This window comes from Caretta caretta, chromosome 8, assembly GCF_965140235.1.
Source record: "Caretta caretta isolate rCarCar2 chromosome 8, rCarCar1.hap1, whole genome shotgun sequence".
Lineage (NCBI taxonomy): Eukaryota > Metazoa > Chordata > Testudines > Cheloniidae > Caretta > Caretta caretta.
In genome coordinates this window covers 7,052,356-7,070,911 of record NC_134213.1, presented here as the reverse complement: position 1 = coordinate 7,070,911, position 18,556 = coordinate 7,052,356, and the positions used below count along the sequence as shown (strand labels likewise).

General features: G+C 48.9%; 1 protein-coding gene across 1 annotated transcript; it reads right to left on the bottom strand.

Annotated features, from left to right (window-relative positions):
- ARSI (arylsulfatase family member I) lies at nt 1-9,955 on the bottom strand. Its single transcript, XM_075131249.1, has 3 exons — nt 8,660-9,955; nt 4,899-6,337; nt 1-3,206 (listed from the first exon to the last, which is right to left on the bottom strand). The coding sequence occupies exons 1-2, from the start codon at nt 8,977-8,979 to the stop codon at nt 4,936-4,938; spliced, it is 1,722 nt and encodes a 573-aa protein (XP_074987350.1). The 5' UTR covers nt 8,980-9,955; the 3' UTR covers nt 1-3,206; nt 4,899-4,935.
- Nucleotides 9,956-18,556: the final 8,601 nt, after the last annotated feature.

Here is an 18,556-nt window from a genome sequence, read left to right as displayed (position 1 = left end):
TAAAATTAATAGTTTATTAATCAACTGATGGCATCATAGAACAAAATGGAGAACGAGTAAGAGACAGGCCGAGTAGGGGGCTGGGCCCAGCTGGAGACAAAGGGTGCTAGCAACACTGGCAATTCCAGACGTGGCAAACAACGGCGACAGCATCACCAACACTAATGCTAAGGACAAATAGGTGACTTGGCTGCTGCAGTGCATCCTGGGCAATGCTGGGGGTAATTGTCATGTGGAACAAACAGGCCCATTTTGCTTTGAAACCCTGTATTTTGCAAACTCCTCTCTAACCTCCTAGCAATTTCCCAACCAAGCAGCCTTTATGGAGTAACAGCACGGTGGCAGAAGAGGGGGAGAAAGGAGCAGCGCTTAGAGACAGCTGTCTCCCGAGTCTCATCTTTGCAGGCTTCCAGATCCCCGCTTCAGCGACGGAGAGAACAGGCAGGCCAAAAAGGAGGGCTGCTGGCCTGGGTCTCAGCAGGAACGTCAGCGAGAGAGAGAGGGAGACTTGGCCAAGGAGAGGCAGATGCCGTAATGCTGGGCTCTCCCTTCCCAGCACTCCAGTCCTCCTGTGCCAAAGCTTGTGCCTGCCGAGACGCTGCTCACTGACCGGCTTCCTCCATGGGAACCTGGCTGTCACTCGGCTCCTAGGGCTTGATGTTTTAAATATACTTTGGCTTCTGCAACTTTACAAGAGAGTGATCTTAGCATATCTGTGCAAATAGATCTCCTCGGTGTGTGGGCAGCTCCTCATGGCCACTATTGCCAAGGCAGAAGTAGAATGGCCGTGGGCTTAGCTAAATCTCACCCACGGACTTTCTTAGAGCTAGAGCCAGACAGAGGAGGAGATGGAGTGTGACAAGCACTCCTTGGGGCCTATCTTTGCAGGTTGAGACCCCTCCTTTCTTCCAGTGTTTTTTGCAGGTTGTTTTGTTTCCGCTGAGCTGTCCTCCAGCAGTTTGCACTGGCCTTTCTCATCACACCTGGAAGCAGAGCATGGAGCAAGGAAACTGAGCCAGCGTGTCTCAGTACAGGGATGGGACAACAGTGCATCTCTGGGAGTGACAGAGGATTAGCTGAGAAGGCAGGACAAAGTGGTTACTGGCTCAAAATTGAGAAACACTTAGAAAATAAGATGTAGCTTGCACCAGCTGCTGTCACCAGGAACCAATGTACCCATTCCCAGAATCAGTTGTCCCTTTCTCTCATGCCACTCAGATTTGGTCTCATGGAATTAAGCATGCTCAAAGATGGCACATGCTATCATTGTGAAGTCACCACTAGAGTTAACCAACATTACAAAAAACGTTACAATGCTTTAAAAATTTTCCAGTAAAGTTTCATTCATTTCATTGGGTTGTGAAACAAACTCATTTTTTGTTTTTCAAATTTTTCCAGAGACTTTTTGGTTCGACCTTTTTTTTTCCTTTCAAAAATTGAAAATTGTCTAAAATGAGTTTTCTGTTTCAGAATCATTTCCAAAAGCTTTGCATTAGACTGATCGCTCCAAATGGCAACAGAAAAGAAAGGGAAAAAATTTAAAACAAAGAAACAAAACAAAGAAAATCATCAAAACATGGAAAAAATTGAAAAAAATCAAAAATGTTTTCATGGAAATTTCCATTTTTGAAAAAATGGCGAAATTTGGTTAAAAATTTTCAGAGATTTTATGACCAACTCTTGTCACACCACACACCCCCAATCATGAATTTGGTTATAACAATTGCCCACGTCCAACTTCCCATTAAAGCTGTTTTCTCAAATGATCAATAATGATTTGTTTTTGCATAGCATCCCCCTTTGCTTTGATTCCAAGTCTGATCTTTATTTTAGCTCTTTTTCACCTTTTCTCTTGCTCTGTATGGATTCTTCCCAAAGGCCCTGATTCAGCAAAGGGTTTAAAATATATTGAACTTTAAGCATGTACTTAAATCTGTCCTTATTCAGCAACGCATTTACATGTGTGATTATGTGTTTGGCTGGATACGGACACACTTAAGCACATGCTTAAAGTTAAGTACCTGCTGAAGTGCTCTGCTAAATGGGGCCCATAAGTGAAATCTCACTTATTCATTAAACGAAGCATAATGCATAAGGGGATGGAATGCTCCACTCTATTGCTGTGATGCTAGTTATAAGTGACTTGTTAGAACACATAGTCTCTCCCCTGGGTCATCTGAGCTGGTAGGCGATTTTAGGTCTGTTATGGTAAGTGCCTCTCTGTGGCTGCTTTGTAACTGGTCATAACCCTGCCAATGTACCAGGGAGATGGGTCCAAGCTAGAACAATTGATCTGCCCCTGGCCCTCCACTGGGTGGGGTGATGGCAGAGCCGAATAAACTGAACTTCAATCTCAGCCACCACTGCCCCTGCGGCCTTTGGTGTTGGAAAACCAATTCTGATGCCAGTTTTGCCCACCACCATTTGACACAGAGATGACCCAAAACCGGAACCATTCCCAGGGTCAGAATACTTCCCTCCCAAATGGAGCAGAGTGCAGCTCAACAGGACCCAGATTTCAACCAGGGGATGAGGAGAGAGAAACAACCATCCCTATCTGTGAGTTTGATAGGAGACTCTGCACAGTGCTCAGATGTATTCTAATCCTGCAAACTGTTCCAACTGGCCAGGCCCTGGAGCCCACGCTGAGCCCCACTGAACTCCGGGGTCGGGGGGGAGGGTGTCCACACGGAACAACTTGCAGGATCAGGGCCATAGTGCAGTGATGGGTACTGTATAGACAGGTAGACCGATCCATGTCCTGCTGGTGGGTAATGCGAAAGCTCCTATTTTTGCCCATCTCTAGGGTAACACGGCCTCCCATTTCTCTTCCTCTTGTTGTTGGGGTTTTTTTTCCCCTCTTTCTATATAAAATCACAATCCTCCAAATAATCTAAATAATAATAGAAAAACACAGATGTCATTGTATTCCTCTCCCGTCCCCAGCCTTGTCTCTGTCTCTTTCCTCGCACACACATCCGGAGCCAACGGGAAAGCACTCCGCAAGGTACCCAGTGAAAATGCTGTCAGTTGTCACGTCCTTCAGGGACAGATGTAAAATGAATGTTATTTTGCAAAAAAAAAGGCCTGCCCTGCTCATCCAAAAGCTGACAAGCCCTAACAGGCCTCATTTTCCAGAGACAAAAATAACTATTTTCAAAATTCACAGCAGGGCTGTCGCCTACACACGCTGCACCAAGAGAAACCTGTGGGGAGAAATGTAAAACGCGTTGTGTAAATGTAAATGCACCACACGTTAAAAATGCTTTTAAAGCCGTTTACTCCCTTTCTTCCTGGCCAGCCCCCTTCCGTGGCACACGCGGGTGCACACTCTCTCTCACGCATGCCACAGAAAGGTCAACAGTAAAAGGACGCAGAAGTGGAGGACCAGCAATTTGCATTCTGTCGCGCTAAGAGAGGACTGGCCTCAGATGATCTCCTCAGTTAAATTCCCAAGGAAGGAGGGCGGTATGGTATCCCCCCTTTGCTGGCAGGACTGAGCAAGCATGGAGATTCACTCGGCAGCCAGGGAAGCAGTGGGTGCCTGTTTGGTGCAAACACATCATCAGAGTGTTTTGAGTAAGGAACAGCTCTGGGAACAAACAAAAGAGATGCCTGCAGTTTGCAGCCCAGCAAGGTGTTACTACACACTGATCCCACACCTGCATTCCTCCCTACATCCCCATCGTCAAGCTCCACTACATTTGCCACCAGCTCCTTGTGGATCCTCTGGGAATCCACGCACACCCTGGAAAATAGACCGAACAGAGAAAGTGTCCGAGAGACCTAGTCCTCTGTTCCAGAGCCGGCATCAACATGGCAGCAAGGCCATGAGGCAAGCTGCTCTGCTGTCACTGCAAAGGTGTGTGTGTGTGGGGGGGCTGTCTGGCAGAGGACACCCCTGGGAGTTGAGAATCAGGGAGCTGCCTTCTTTCAAACCCATTGTGGTGGTGGTGGTGATGGTGGAGGGGGGGTAAGTGAATCCACACATATCTGTCCACGTGGGTGTACATGCATGAGTCTGTACAATAGATGAATGTAAACTGGGGTTGTTCTATACTGAAACAGCTGACGCCCCATAAGTTCTCAGTGCAAACGTGTCTCCAATACACCACAGGGCCACGCTGATCCAGGCCCATATACAGTCTGTTTGCCTTTGTGTCCATTAGGGATAGTATTCTCTTGCCGCCCCCAGGCTCTGCCTGGTCTCTGAGCCAGGGACCATCAACATAAAACTAAGTGTGCCTCGCCTTCACTGTGCTGCCATCTGCCGTAAAGCCTTCAGGAGGGAAAAGCTGTCGTCGGGGCTGAGTGAGAAAGGACAGGCAGAGTTCCCGGAGCAGGGGCACATGGGGCGACATACTCACTAGGGTTCCATAAGGTGACAGCACATTTTATAGAGCCAGACAATCAGGGAAACCTGCCCTGAGAGCAGCCTTCAGCAGGCCAGCCTCCCTCGTATGAACCACTTGAGAACATCCTCATGCAGCTTCAAGTACCGTGGGTTTGATCTGCGTCTAAAGCTTTGCTCCCAGGATGGTGCGTTTGAACTGGTCCCTGGGTTGATCGCTTATGGCAAGTTTCATTCTTTTGCACTGGAACGGGCTAGACAGCTCGACAACCAGCAACCGATGTAACGTGCACTGAACAGATTGCAGGACCCCCGTCACTCTCCCTCGCCCACCCTAACCTGGACACCTGCTCCTTGCAGACCGGATGGCTATCCCTACAGGTTGCTCAATTTGGGGGAGTCCGGAGGGAAAGACATCGGGGGGCTTTTGTGACTGGCTGGCCTTGTGCGCGGGTCCACTGGTGCAAGGGAAAGTGAGAGTGCGCTGCTGTCTCTGTGGCCATCTGCCTCTCTCCCTCCCATTGTCCTGGCCATTTGGAACACCCACCTTGAGCGGCTGCGTCTGGAGCTCTGCGGAAGCCCCATCAGATGCGGTTTGACATCAGCCTGGTGTTCAGCTTCCGGAAAAAGGAGCGCAGTTTGCAGATCTTGCACGTCTTCTTCTTGTTTTTATTTCTCAGCGGCCCACCACCTCCCTCCCAATCCTCCGCTTCCTCCTCGCTGGCCCACGGCCCCCAGGCACCGCCGTTGAAGTCCGGGTGGGCCCGGGGGTTCTCGGCCGGGTACCTAACCGGGATCGCAGTCCGGTTGTAGTGGACGAGCCTCTTCAAGAGAGCCCTGACCACGTCTGGGCGCTGGTCCGACAGGTCGTCGCGCTCGTAGGGGTCAGCCGAGATGTTGAAGAGCCAGACGGATTTGCGCACACTATCCGTCAGCCGCTCCAGGTTCCACCAACTCCCTGGGAAGTTGGTCAGCATCTGCGGAGGGATCCAGTCGCTGTAGCCAGGGTCACCAGTCAGAAGCTTCCATTCCCTCACCCGTATGGAGGCCTGCACAGCTGTGTTCCATATGCCAAAGCCACCCTCCAGTGAGCCGTGCTTGGCGTGGTTGTAGAGGGGGTCGATGTTGTGTAGGATTTCAGTGCGCGGGGACTCCTTGCCCTCGCTGATGGCCGGCCATACATTGTACCCATCCAGGCCCTTGGCTTCAGACACGTTGCCCCCAGCCAGGGTCACCAGCGTAGGGTACCAGTCTGTGATGTGGACCAGCGCCCAGCTGGTCCTACGCTTGCGTTTGATCAGGGGGCTGTGGACAAAGCCGATGCCGCGGACCCCGCCTTCCCAGTAGGTCCCTTTGCGGCCTCGCAGAGGCCAGTTGCTTCCCCCGGAAAACGTCTGCCCGCCGTTGTCCGTGGAGAACACAATCACACTGTTGTCATAGTAACCGTACTTCTTGAGTGCCCAGGTGATGTTCCTCACGGCCTCATCCATGCACGTCACCATCGCGGCGTATTTGCGCCGAGCCACGTTGCCCATGGAGCGGTAGCGGTAGATGTACTCTTTGGGGGACTGCAGGGGCGTGTGCACGGCTTGGAACGCCACATAGATAAAGATGGGCTCCTTGGGGTTATGGGTGGCCAGGATCTTGTTCACTCGCTGGGCATAGAGGAAGGTTGAGTACTTCCCACTCTGGTCCCACGCTACGTTCTCCCCTTCGTGCAGGTCATAGCCACAGACGCCGGGTCCGTCGCAGTTGTCGTAGGTGTAGTAATCCACGTTGCCTGTCAGGGAGCCCAGAAAGGTGTCGAAGCCTCGCCGGGTGGGCAGGCATTCCTTTTTGTAGAAGCCAAGGTGCCACTTGCCCACCATGTGCGTCGAGTAGCCGGCTTCCTGCAGCTTTTGGGGCAGCGTGACCTGATCCAGGGGCAGACAGTTGGGCTGCCGGGGCCGGATGATGGAGTGCTGAAGGCCCGTGTGGATCTGGTACCTGCAAGGGGAATGAAGAAAAACAAAAAGAGAAATTAGTTCTGATCCAGAAAAGCTCTGAGCCTCCATTCCTTAGTGGAGCCTGCCTGTGTGCCTGGGAGAGGAAACACATTGCACTAGTTTTGACATGGCAGACCCCTATTTAACAGCTGTCCCAACCCACACTCCTGTCCAAGTTGCTCTATCTAAATCCATTGCATCCACTATCATTTGGAAAGCCGGTTATGTATCCTACAGGAACAAACTGTGCAAAATCAGTTCAGTAAATGCCCCTCCAGCCAGCAGTGCAGGATAGTCATTGGGCTGCTCTCCTGTAAAAAGCTAGATTACTTGTGTTGCATGAGTCATCCTGTTGAGGTCAGTGGGGCTACTTGTGTGAGCAAGGGCTCAACAAGATGAGTAAGGCTTGCACAATCTAGCAGTTTGCTGTGTGTCCATAGGGCGACTAAGTCTGTCCTGGGAATATTAGCTTCCTTCCTCCCATTCCCAAATTCAGGTAGTTTCTCTCTTCTAGTAGCACTCAGGTGGCATCTGTTCTATCCAGACCCTTAGCACCAAGAGACTGAGATGAGACAGGCTTCATACAATGAACACTGATCTCCAAGTGCTGTCATAGTTTTCCTGTAGACATGCAGCATACCCTAGAGACATGCAGCCATGGGCTGCCACCACAAGATGCATCTACAGTGAAAGCACTATATGGCTCAATAGAGAGTCAGCCTGCACCCTCTACAGGAGAAGACTATGGACTTAGAGGTGGTTGCACATACCTCCCTCACAGTGCCATTGTGAATAACGGCCAAGCAAGTAGGAAAAGCACTAAAAACATGTCAAGTATTGTTATTACTACTATGAGAGGAAAGCCTCCTATGGCCTCATGGTCCAAGCAAACACCACATGGACGATGCCACTCTATGACCCCATGAGTCAGTGTAAAGGGAAGAAAGGATCATATAATGCACAGCCACAGAGACTATCACATTAACACCATGGCCATGCAGATACCAGCTCTTTCTTTCCCAGTTGTTCGCAAAGGTTGCAGCCATCTCCCTCCATTTTGGGGGTCAATGGAGGAGCCGGAGGTTCTCCCTTTTCAGGTGGTTATTAATTTGTGTTATAGCCATCAGTTTCCAAAGGCTCTGCAGACATGGGCACGCACCATTTGAGCTGCTTTACAGATGGGAAGCCTGAGGTACAGGTACAGGCTACGACTCTCAAATACAGCCAGTGATTTTGGTGGCCTACCTGAAGGCACCTTTAAAACTTTTGGCCTAAGTGACTTGCCCAGCACTCACACAGCAAGTCAGGAATAGATCCTCATGTTTCCGGACTCCCAACCTGATGCCTGGTCGCCTAGATCAGTGGTTTTCAACTAGGGGTCCAGGGCCCCCTGGGGGGCCACAAGCAGGTTTCAGGGGGTCTGCCAAGCAGGGCCAGTGGTAGACTCGTTGAGGCTCAGGGCAGAAAGCTGAAGCCCGACCTCATGGGACTGAAGCCTGGATCCCTGAGCCCTGCCACCCGGGGCTGAAGCCGAAGCCTGAGCAACTTAGCTTTGCGGGGGCCCCTGTGGCATGGGGCCCCGGGCAATTGCCCTGCTTGCTACCCCCTAACGCCAACCCAGGCTTTTATATGCAGAAAACCAGTTGTTGTGGCACAGGTGGGCCGTGGAGTTTTTGTAGCATGTTGGGGGGAAACAGGACTCAGAAACAAAAAAGTCGAGAACCCCTGACCTAGATCATGCTATATCTCTTTAAGTACTTATCTGGACCCGCATTCCCACAGTGTCTGAACACTCACAATCTTTATTATTTATCCTCACGCATCCACGTGGGGCAGGGCAGGGCTTTTATCCCCATTGTACAGGTGGGAAATGGAGACACAGAGAGATTAAATGGTCACACAAGTGCCTGAGGTCACACAAGTCCATGGTGGAGCAAGGGCATGGATCCCTCTCTCCCAAGTTCTAGGCTAGCACCCTAACCACTGAACCACCAGGGCTAACGGACCACATTTAGCCCTGGCATAATATAATTTGACTTCAATGGGAGTTGTGCCTGCTTACACAGAGCTCAGTTTGGTTCAAGATCCCTTCCCCATGGAGTCTACAGTGTAAAGTTTCAAGCAATTTATTACACAATACACAAAACAATTCTTTTCCAAGGGATTCTTCCTAAGAGAGCCTCATGGTTTTACTACTTGGGTATTTTCCATAGGGCTATCTCATAAACACCTGCCCACAGTAAGCTGGGATTAACTGGTCAGAAGAGAAGGGAAGAAACTGTTAAGTTTCCCAGGACAGTGACAGGTGAAGTTGTTGTCTTACCTGCCCGTTATAAGTTGGCTCCTGGATGGGGTACAGATGGGCTGGATGTAATAATTCTCCAGTTTAACTCCTTCGGCTGCTAGCCGGTCTAGCATTGGTGTCTGTATGTCTGAGTCATGGTACCCAATATCATGGTACCCCTGGTCATCAGTCAGAATGAAGATGATGTGAGGCGGTCTGGAGAAGGCAGGAGGGAGCGATTTCTCCATTGGGTCCATGGAAAAGTCCCTTACCAAACTGGGTTTCATCCAGTCCCAGGACAAGTAGCCAAAACTAAGCAGGCTGACTAGTGAGAAACCTGTGAGAGCATAAACAGCCATGCTGGACCAAGCATTCAGACTTCTAAGGGTGGTTATTGTCCAAGCATCTTCCACTGAGAAAGAGGAATAGGAGACCTCTTCCTCCTCCAAAAAAAATCACAATCTACCCTCCCACCCTAGGGTCTGTTCTTTCAAATTCCTTTGGCAAGTTTTATAGAAACAACTCTCTCTCTCTTTAAAAAGAAGAAGAAGAAGAAGTAATTAAATCCACCAGTGCTGTAGAGCTGTTTCCAGTAAAAAGAAAATAATCTTCAAGCTGATACAGTCAAAGACACATGCACCATAAAGTTAATTTCCTCTGGGATGTTATTTAGTTTCCAAAAGTGCTGCAATGTCTCGTTTTTAATACAACTATCCAAAACCCAGCTAGAGACCACGCTGGATTCTTGTCCCGTTCAGCTGTTGGAACGCCGGGCTAGCCAAATGGCTCGTTGAGCCCTGTCTCAGCAGAATATATTCTTTTTATGTAAACCCCAGTGCAAGATGGAGCCAAAGTTCAAGCCCACAGCAGCTGAGTCCTCTTCCTCACGCCACGGTGATGAACCAGGCTCTCCCTTCTTCACAGTTTGCACCGAAAAGATTTCTTGGCAAGACCAGATCACCATTATTCTCCTTTCTTCCTTCCCTTGTTTTGTTTTGTTTTTCCTTTCCCCCTTCCCCTTCTTCCAAATGAGCTCCCTCAAGAATCCCTGAAGTTTTTCAAAACTGGACAAAGAGCTCTGGAAGCTCCCTGCTTAGCTTTGCTCAGACTGCAACCCGAGTGATGAGAGCAGAGCCAGAGGGTGTTCCCTCCTGAAAGTTCCCTCCTGAAAAGACTAGCGAGGAAGGCAGAAAGTTGTAACATCTGCCCAGGAGACAGGCGAAGCAGCCAGGTTTAAGGGGAGTCTGAGCTTCAGCCCCTCCCAGTTCTTTCACTGACTTCAAGGAAAAAAGCTGGGAAGCCCAGAGCCCTGCAGGGTCCTAACACTGGTTCTGTTCCCCCGCTTTATAGCTGCAGCGTGGATGTCTCCTTCTCTGATGTGTGCAGGGAACTAATTCCAGGAGCAGCACACAGAGGTTTCTTGCCCACATTCCTGGAGGCATTTTCATTTTTCTGAACCTGAAGGTTTTAAACAGGATGCTTCACCCTCCAGATGCATCAAGGCTCCTGGTAGGCCTGTCTGGCATTCCTCACCATGACCCCCAGCCAGACAAATATGTTCTTTTGGAGTCACTGCAGGGCAAATTCCTGAGACTGCAGAAAAACCTTCCCCCACCGCTATCCCTTTCTCGCCCTTGCAGAGATGTGTCCAGATGATATAAAGAGCTGGTGCCAGAGGTAGGCCTGGAATGGTGGTGGATAAACAGTGGAGCCCACCCTCAGTGCTACAGTAATATAAATAAATAAATAACAGTTGAAAGATTCCCTGTTCAGGGGAAATGGCAATGATTAGTTATAGATCTTGGAAAATTAATAACACAGGACTATCTAATGGTGCTCAGGACTCTTCAACTGTAGATCTCAAAGCACTTTCCAAAGTTGAGTTAGCATTATTATTCTCATTTTACAGATGGGGAAACTGAGGCAGGGAGCGGTTAAATGTCTTGTCCAAGGTCGCATGGCAAGTGAGGAGCAATAGAATCAATGTCTCTTCCAGCATAGGTACTTAAATGGTCTGCATTATAGCAGTCCCCAAGAATTAGTTTAGTGACCTATACAACCCTTCAGGTAGATGTCAATGTAGATATATAGGTGTTACTCCCATGTAGGTGTAGGTATATAGATGTGGCTCCCCTATAGATCTGAATATAGAATAGTTCAAAGCAGTTTTAGGAATACCTGTCATTGTTTCAATAGCTACTTAAGTGGCAGTGGTGCTGGTGTATGTCAATGAAAAGGGCCATTTTCTTGCTACATCCTATCACCAAGTCCAGGCGGATGCCCAGTCGTGCTCACCTTACTCACAAGAGTCTTCTCCTCTTGACTTTAATGAGCAGGATTTGGCTTGTAATGGGAAAACCTCAAATTCAGAAAACTTTGTTGTTCTAATAACAAACGGTTGCACGTTTGCTACAGCCTAGTGAGAGCCCAGGGGCCCTGGGAAAGTCAAACGTTTGTTCAAGGCACCTGGGTTGTTATTCACTCAGCAGAGAGGAGGTTGCACTGCAGATTTCTCAGGCTCTAAGGAGGTGGTAATTGTCTCAAATTCTCTGACACGACAGCATCAATTATCTATATGTATGTACATGCATAATGATGAGGTATTCTGATTTCACTTTCTCCGGTTTACACCAGCGACTTGAGTGGAACGACTCCTGATTTCACCTGGGGCAAGGTAGATCAGAATCAGGCCCCAGACATTTCCCTCTCTGCTGTCCCGATCTTTAAAGGGGGATTCGGGAGGGTACTCTAACCCTCTTCTCCCCTCACTAGAACTAAAAAATACATGTGACAACATGGGCTGGGCAATGGGGCTCATCTCCTGCCTCCGAGATCCCATTCACCAGTTTCATCCCCTAGGCCTGTGGTTCTCAACTACGCATGCCCTGGAGGTGTGCAGAGGTCTTCTGGGGGCTACATCAACTCCTCTAGATATTTGCCTGGTTTTACAACAGGCTACACTAAAAGCACTAGTGAAAGCAGTACAAACTAAAATTTCATACAGACAAACACTTACTTGTTTATACTGCTCTTTATACTATACACTGAAATGTAAGTACAATCTTTATGTTCCAATTGATTTATTTTATAATGATATGGTAATGATGAGAAATGATGAGAAAGGCAGCCATTTTCCAGTAATCGTGTGCTGCGATACTTTTGTATTTTTATGGCGGATTTTCATAAGCAAGTAGTTTTTAAGCGAGGTGAACCTTGGGGCTATGCAAGACAAATCAAACTCCTGAAAGGGGGACTGTCACCTGGAAAGGCTAAGTGCCACTGGGCTAGGTTTACAAGCAAAATGGGGCAGCTGCACTTTCGAGGGAGCCGTCGGTCTTTAGGACCGCAGAGGCAGGTGCTTCAGTTCAGCTTCTTGGACAAGTCCCCCTGTGAGGCTCTTGTAGTTCTGTTGACTCAGTCAAGCAGCTGGGTGAGTTTATTCAGCACTACTCTTCTCTCTTGCTGTCTCACTCCCTCCTCCAGTTGTGGGAAGCCATGACTGGAACTGTGGCTCCCAAGACAAGTTAAAGCTTTGTCCATTTCCCCTACAGTCCCCAAGCCACAGCTTGTAACTCTTCCCCATGAAGACCCCAGGCGCAGCCCCAGAAGAAAGATTCAGCAGGCTACGGAATGCTTCTCACTTAAAGGAGGTTGGAGTCTTGGAAGAAAATGCAACGGTTCTGTCTGGTCTGGGTGCTTTTCACACAGCAGTTTCTGGATGGGAGACGGCACCGACAGACTGAGAGTGGAAGAGGAAGAGGTTGTGTCCCTGGAAACTCACTGGGATTGTGATGGCAGAAAGAATTAGAGAGTCACCGGTACCCCAGGGAGTTTTCCACCTGTCTTCCCAAGTACAAAACGTTTAAAGGAAGGGGTGGAAATTAACTCAGTCCCTGCCCCAGCAGCGCTGCACATTACCCAAGACACTATATGGTTATATCTACATATGTTGGTGCACATTAGCTGTTATCATCTGTTTAGTAATTTAGTAGAGACTAAGGTGATGGGGTGCTATAGAAAAACCAAAAATAGATACACAGATTAGAAAGCTAGATCTATCTTCTGGACAGCAGCCTTGTGTTTTTTCACATTGGCAAACATTCATGCACGCGTAGGGAAGTACAGTGGTGTGATGTAGTGGGTGGAAAAGGGGGTTGAAGCCAGGACTCTTGGGCTCTGTTTCTTATTCTGTCACAACTTGTTGCTTAATAACAGGCATGTCACTTAACCTATCTGTGCCTCATTTGATCCGTCCATAAAAACAGGGATTCCTGCCGGACCTTCCAGGAAGCATGTTAATGTTAGTAAAACATTCTTGAGATCCTCAGGCCAGAGGCAGTGAGTTATTTCCAAGTCTAATCCTGGCACTTTCTAAATAATAAATAGCAGTTGGTTTTGGTAAATGTCTCCTAGAAACACGAACATAATGGCCTTTCCCTTTCTGATTTTGTTTTTTACATGTAAAAACAATGCTATTTTATTCCCTTTGTTTATAACAGAACTTGACGTTAACAGGAGATTTTTCTTAATGTTCTTCTTTGTCTGTGCCCTGGTACCACCGATCACATCAAAATTGCTCTGGGAATAGTATTGTTTAAGTTACCTGCTGCTGCACAGACACCACATAATTTTATAGGTCCTATATACATTGTGTATATTTTTTCTTCTTGCTTATTTTCTTTGTAGCAGAGGGGCAGTTTGGGTTTTAGAAGGCTGTCATATTCAGAATCCGTTAGACATGGGTTGTAAACAATGATTGGAACAATTTTAAGATGCAGCACATTTTGGGACTAAACTACTTACCAGCAACCCCCTAAACCAGATTATCATCCTCAACAGGAGAGCAAAAATATCAGCAGGCAGCAGACTTGGCAAAGTTTGATTTCTCTGTGCTGTCTGAGCAGCAGTGCCAGACCAAGTTGGAAGGGAAAGAGGAGAGGGCCCGGGAGGAGGAGCAGAGAGATTAGGCTGGAGCAGTCTGGAGGATGTCAGGACTGAGGCACATTGACAAGGCTTTGGGGGTGGGGAAGGGAAGTACTGGAATAGCAAGCTCAGGACTGAGGTGGGTTGGCAGAGCTGCGGGGGGGCCAGGAATGGACTAGAAGGGAGTGATGCAAGTCTGTGCATAACATCCTGCTGGATACTGAGGGTGTAAACAAGAAGAGTTGCACAACTGTAAGCAGCATGGAACATGCTTTTAACCCCAGCACAGGCAAAATAATGAGCTACCTCTGCCCCTGGGTGCTGAGTGAGCTCAGTACACATGGTACCAGAGAGGGAAGGCAGTGAAGGGCTGCGGGGGCTGAAGAGCGGAACATGCTGGGAAGGAAACGCAGTGGTATAAGATAGTGAGTGTGATTGGGAATACAGGGTGGGGAGGCAACAACTGGAGCGAGAGGGCCAGAGACTCCAGAGCTAGAGGCAGAGAGATGAGAGAGGGCGTCATGGTCTTGGGGAAGGAAAGCCACCGCTGGACAGAGCATCCATGTCTGCTGCAGGCCCTAAAGAGAAAGGAGGAAGAAATCATAGCCGGAGGCAGGAAGAACGGAAACATCTTTGGGATGGGTTGTGTTCCAGGAGCTCAGGCACAGGGACCAAATGTAGGAGGTTGATGCGCCACCGTCAGCAAACGGTGACTCACTGCAGAGCAGCGAGGAACTCCTAACTGTGCCATGTCAAAGTACAGAACACTGAGGCCCAGATCTTGCTCTCAGTTACCCTGGTGTAAACTGAAGCCAATGGAGTTATTCTGGATTTACACCTATGTCAGTGAATGCAGAATCTGTTCCAAAGTGTTCAATCTAAGCAGCTGGCCTAACATGGCAGAGACGTTGGCACAGATTGTAAACATAAGGCAAAGTTCTGCTCTTAGTTATACCTGTGTCAGTGGCAGGTTTGGACGGGCCTCAGATGGGACTTAGAGAGATCCAGGGACATGTAGGTTTTCCAAGAGCCAAGACTCCTCCATGCAGTGACAGGTTTAGCACAGAAAGCATGGAGCTGTACATCCAAGTCCTGGCTGCCCGGAGATCAAGGAGCCAAGAGAACTTCAATCTACTGATCTATTTGGGAGGGGGCCCCCACCACTAGAAAAGATTGGGTCCAGAAAAACCAGGAGGGTATGTGGGCGGGGGTATGGGCTGGCTCTGACTGCCCTCTGTTGCCCCTTGTGCTTTAATTTAGCATGCTACCATATTATGCATAATAGGGCATGCTCGGAGAAACCCCACAATGCCGTGTGCACAGTTCGAGCACCAGAGACAGCAAACAGCAGCAGAGCAGCACACATAGTAAGCCAAGCCGTGAGGCAGCTGGGCCCCCAGACAGTCACCACTCGAAGTTGTAGCTGCAGAGCTTTCAAGCCCCTTCTCTGAGGGGAGCAAAGACTATTGCCATGGCCTTGGGCCATAACAGCTGTGCTAGGCCCATGAGTCATCATTGCCTGAGCTGACCTCTGGGACAGATTCCCAGGGCCCCTACTCGTCCAGAGCGGCCGTGTGTACAATTAGAGGCGCTTTCTCAGTAATGCACGTGGACTCCTCCAGACACTCACCAGTTTTAGGCTGAGACATAATCACTGTAAAGGTCAAGGTTTGAGGTTTGAGGTCCAGACACACTGGACCGCGATCACTTCAACGGGAAGCAATGGAGCAATGTGGGGAACACCGAGGGTCCTGTCCATGCAGGTCATAATTCATTATCTTTCTGCCAGTCAGTAAAATGGCCTGACCTCCTTGAGCTGGTTTGTGGGTCGGATCGGCTCCGACCTCATGTTGCGTCTCTGGCAGTTGTTGCTAGGTAACAAGCGACCTGCCTTCCCTCTACGCTCAGCCAGCGAGGCTGTGTTGTGATGATGTGACACTTGTTATGACTGATGTAATGGAATCCAGCCCTCTGCCCGGGTGGAACAGCACAGGCCAGATCTAATTTCTAGTGTGTGTTTCATCACAGATAAATATTAATACACCAGGAGTGAGTCGGTTTTGAAGGTTCTAGACGGCAGCTGGCGCGCAGGGTAGACGTCCACCTGGAGAGGGAAGGGCGTGAAATGGGTTCTCCCCTGAGCAAGAGTAAGAAGGCGGGGAAATGGGAGGTAAGAGGAAGAATCGATAAGCTGAACTTAGTAACCAGTGGAGAAACCAGTGTAAAAAGCGGGCCCCTAAACGGCCTATTTGAAAGAGTACAGGAGGGAGGCACGTGCAGGTTGAAGAGGAAGTAGGAGCTGGTGGGGGAAGCGGGTTGAAGCAGCAAAATGTGGGGGGAAAGGAGACATAATTAATGACAGTTATTATAAGAAGGGGCTTGACGCTGAGCCGTGCCAGCTCATGCTTGGCGTCCCCGGGGGAAGGGGATAAAATGGCTCCAGGCCTTACTTTTATCTCCCTCAATCCTGCTGCACAGCTCCAGTGGGAGGTGTGGGAGGTGAGTGGGGGAGCTGGGTTCCAGGTTGCCATGAGAACAGAGTGGCTCACTGGGGGATCCCTCTGCTCTCCCCACAATCTCTTTGGGTGGGGCATTTTAGCTCAGTTATCTCATTTCTTCTGTCTGCCTTATCTCTCAGAAACAGCCAGGGTCACTGTCTTGGACTCTGTGGCCCATTCACTCTCCCTGATTCTCATTCAGCTGGAGAGGAAGCTGGCCCTATCTCCAGGGCACTGGGCAGGCATTGCCATCCCTCGCATTACGCTCGTGTACAGCTGTCCCAAGCGGCAGTAGAGCAGGACAGAGTCACAGACCCAGTCCTTGGTGTGAGGGAGGGATTGGAGCTACGCAGCAGCCCTGGAAGCAGTTGTTATATGCAGCTGTTGCGAGTTCTGTACATAGCTGCTGCTAAAGCCAGGATCCGGCTCACTGGGGCAGTGTCAGGTGGCGATGCAGCCACACAGGAGATGCAGGCCTTGGGTAATTGCAACACTCGTCCCTGGAGCTGGTGAAGTCACAAATGATACGTTGGCGTTTCGGGATCAGGAGAGTTTCTGCCAACTGTGAGTGCCACTCAGTGGATGATTTATGCCTCATAGAGTTTAGAGGTTAAAAAGAAAACAAAAAAACACTCTGTTTTTGGCTTTCTAGTGCATCCTGCCTGCTAATGCGAGAACGTTGCGTGTCAGTATGTTTTGTAGTGCTTTGTCCAATTTGATTTTAAATGTCTCAAGAGAGGGGAGTTTCACAGCTTCCCTGGAGAGACCAGGCACTGCATTCTTAGGAAGTTCCCCCCGATAATCATCTTTAGTGATCCTTTCTTTAATTTCTTCCCATCCCTTCTAGTTGTGCCCTCCAATACCACCCCAAAACCACCTTCTCATCTCCCCAGTGCCTCACTTGTGGGCACTTTTTCTTATGGCCTCCCTTAGGGCCTGATCTGAATAGACTAGAAAGAGTCTATTCAGATCAGGGGATTATGGGACTTCAGTGAGCTTTGGATTAAGGCTTTAGAGACTGCTTAGCCAATTCAGCTGTCCATATTTAGGATGAGCTCCTGCAATCCTTACTCATTCCAAGCTCCCACTGAAGTTACTCACAGGGCAGAGCGATGATAGACCCTGACTCTGGGGCACTAGTGAGACTGTGGGTGGAATAATGTGTCCAGTATTGGAGACTTCAATACCAGAAAGACTGAGGCAAACTGGAGGGAATTCAGAGGTCATGAAAGGTCCTTAGAGGCTGGCAGGAATGAGGAGAGGCTAAAAGAACTGCTGGTCAAATCCTGCAGTCCTTAGGCAAAACTGTGTTGGCTTTTTCCTTGACTTTCTCCAACATGTGTTCCTATTGCTTCTGGTTATACCTCCCATCACTATCCACAGCAGTCCTCTGTCTCCTTGACATTTATAACTGCCATCACTTGTGCCCAGTGCAGCTGATTGGCCCCTGCATTATGCCAGTTGTACAGGTGTAATGTTATTAAAATCCCCAGCTGAGACTGGGAACCTGAAGAGCTCAGCTGGACTCTCCTTCAAGTCAGGGTCAAGTACTTTAATTGCGGGGGCAGGCAAATCTTACACTGGGAGAAGCCGGCTGGCGGGTGAGGAGCAACATTTCAGACAAAGCCAAGTGACATTTTTTAGCTTAGTGAGCTAGACAGAAGCCACGTGCTTGGTGCCCTCCTGCTGCTGTACTAATTGTGCAGAGATGAACCTTGGCCTAGCTCTAGGTGAGTTCTCTCCGCAGGGCCGCACTTGGCACACTGCCTCCCATTCGCTCAGCTGTTTCTCTAATTTGAAAATTAGCTTTCTTTTTTTTTAAAAAAAGAATTGTTACGTGGCCTAGAGCAAGAATGAAAATAATCAAGGTTCTTCCTGCACTGGCTGCCACTACCCCCTAGTCCCAATCTCTGCACACTAGTGTTTTGATGGGTTACACACACAGGCTTTGCATATTTTTTGCAGCCATGCTTTACCGTAAGGGCCACAGAGTGAAATTTAAAACCAAGCATCAACCCGCCCCCCCCCCTTTTTTTTTCAAACCCTTCTTGGGGACCTAGCCCCTCAGCCTTTCAATGCTGCCTTTCTCTCAGCACTCAATGGGGCATTATTAACAGCAGGATTATTGAAAGCAGAACTCCCTGGCTTTTCAATGGGAGCTCTGTGAAGGGCAAAATATTGCACAATCTGTTTGCATGGGCTTCTGGTTCCCTTTCCTCCTCCACCCCTGTGCCCTCCCCACACACACACCTAATCTTCCATCCCCCAAATGAAAATATGAAAGGAGTTTAATAAGTCCCATTTCTCCTTCTTCATAGCAAGACTTTTGACCTAAAAGGGCATCGGGGTCTAGACCAGGCCTGAAATGTAGAACGTGTTGCTCTCCTTGCCTTAGATGTTTAAGGGCTTCCGTTCTCCCTAGCCACTGTTTGATTTTTATTTTTCTTTATTGGGCTTTTGATGAAAGAGCCTAGTCTGGAAAAGAAAAAAACAGTACAGAGGTTGGTGGGAGCTT

Bases quoted from the DNA above. Each gene is read 5' to 3' on its own strand.
- ARSI (XM_075131249.1), bottom strand. From the start codon at position 8,979: ATGGCTGTTTATGCTCTCACAGGTTTCTCACTAGTCAGCCTGCTTAGT. The intron at 6,338-8,659 runs GTAAGACAACAA...TTCCCCTTGCAG, and splicing joins AGCCAACTTATAACGGGCAG to GTACCAGATCCACACGGGCC.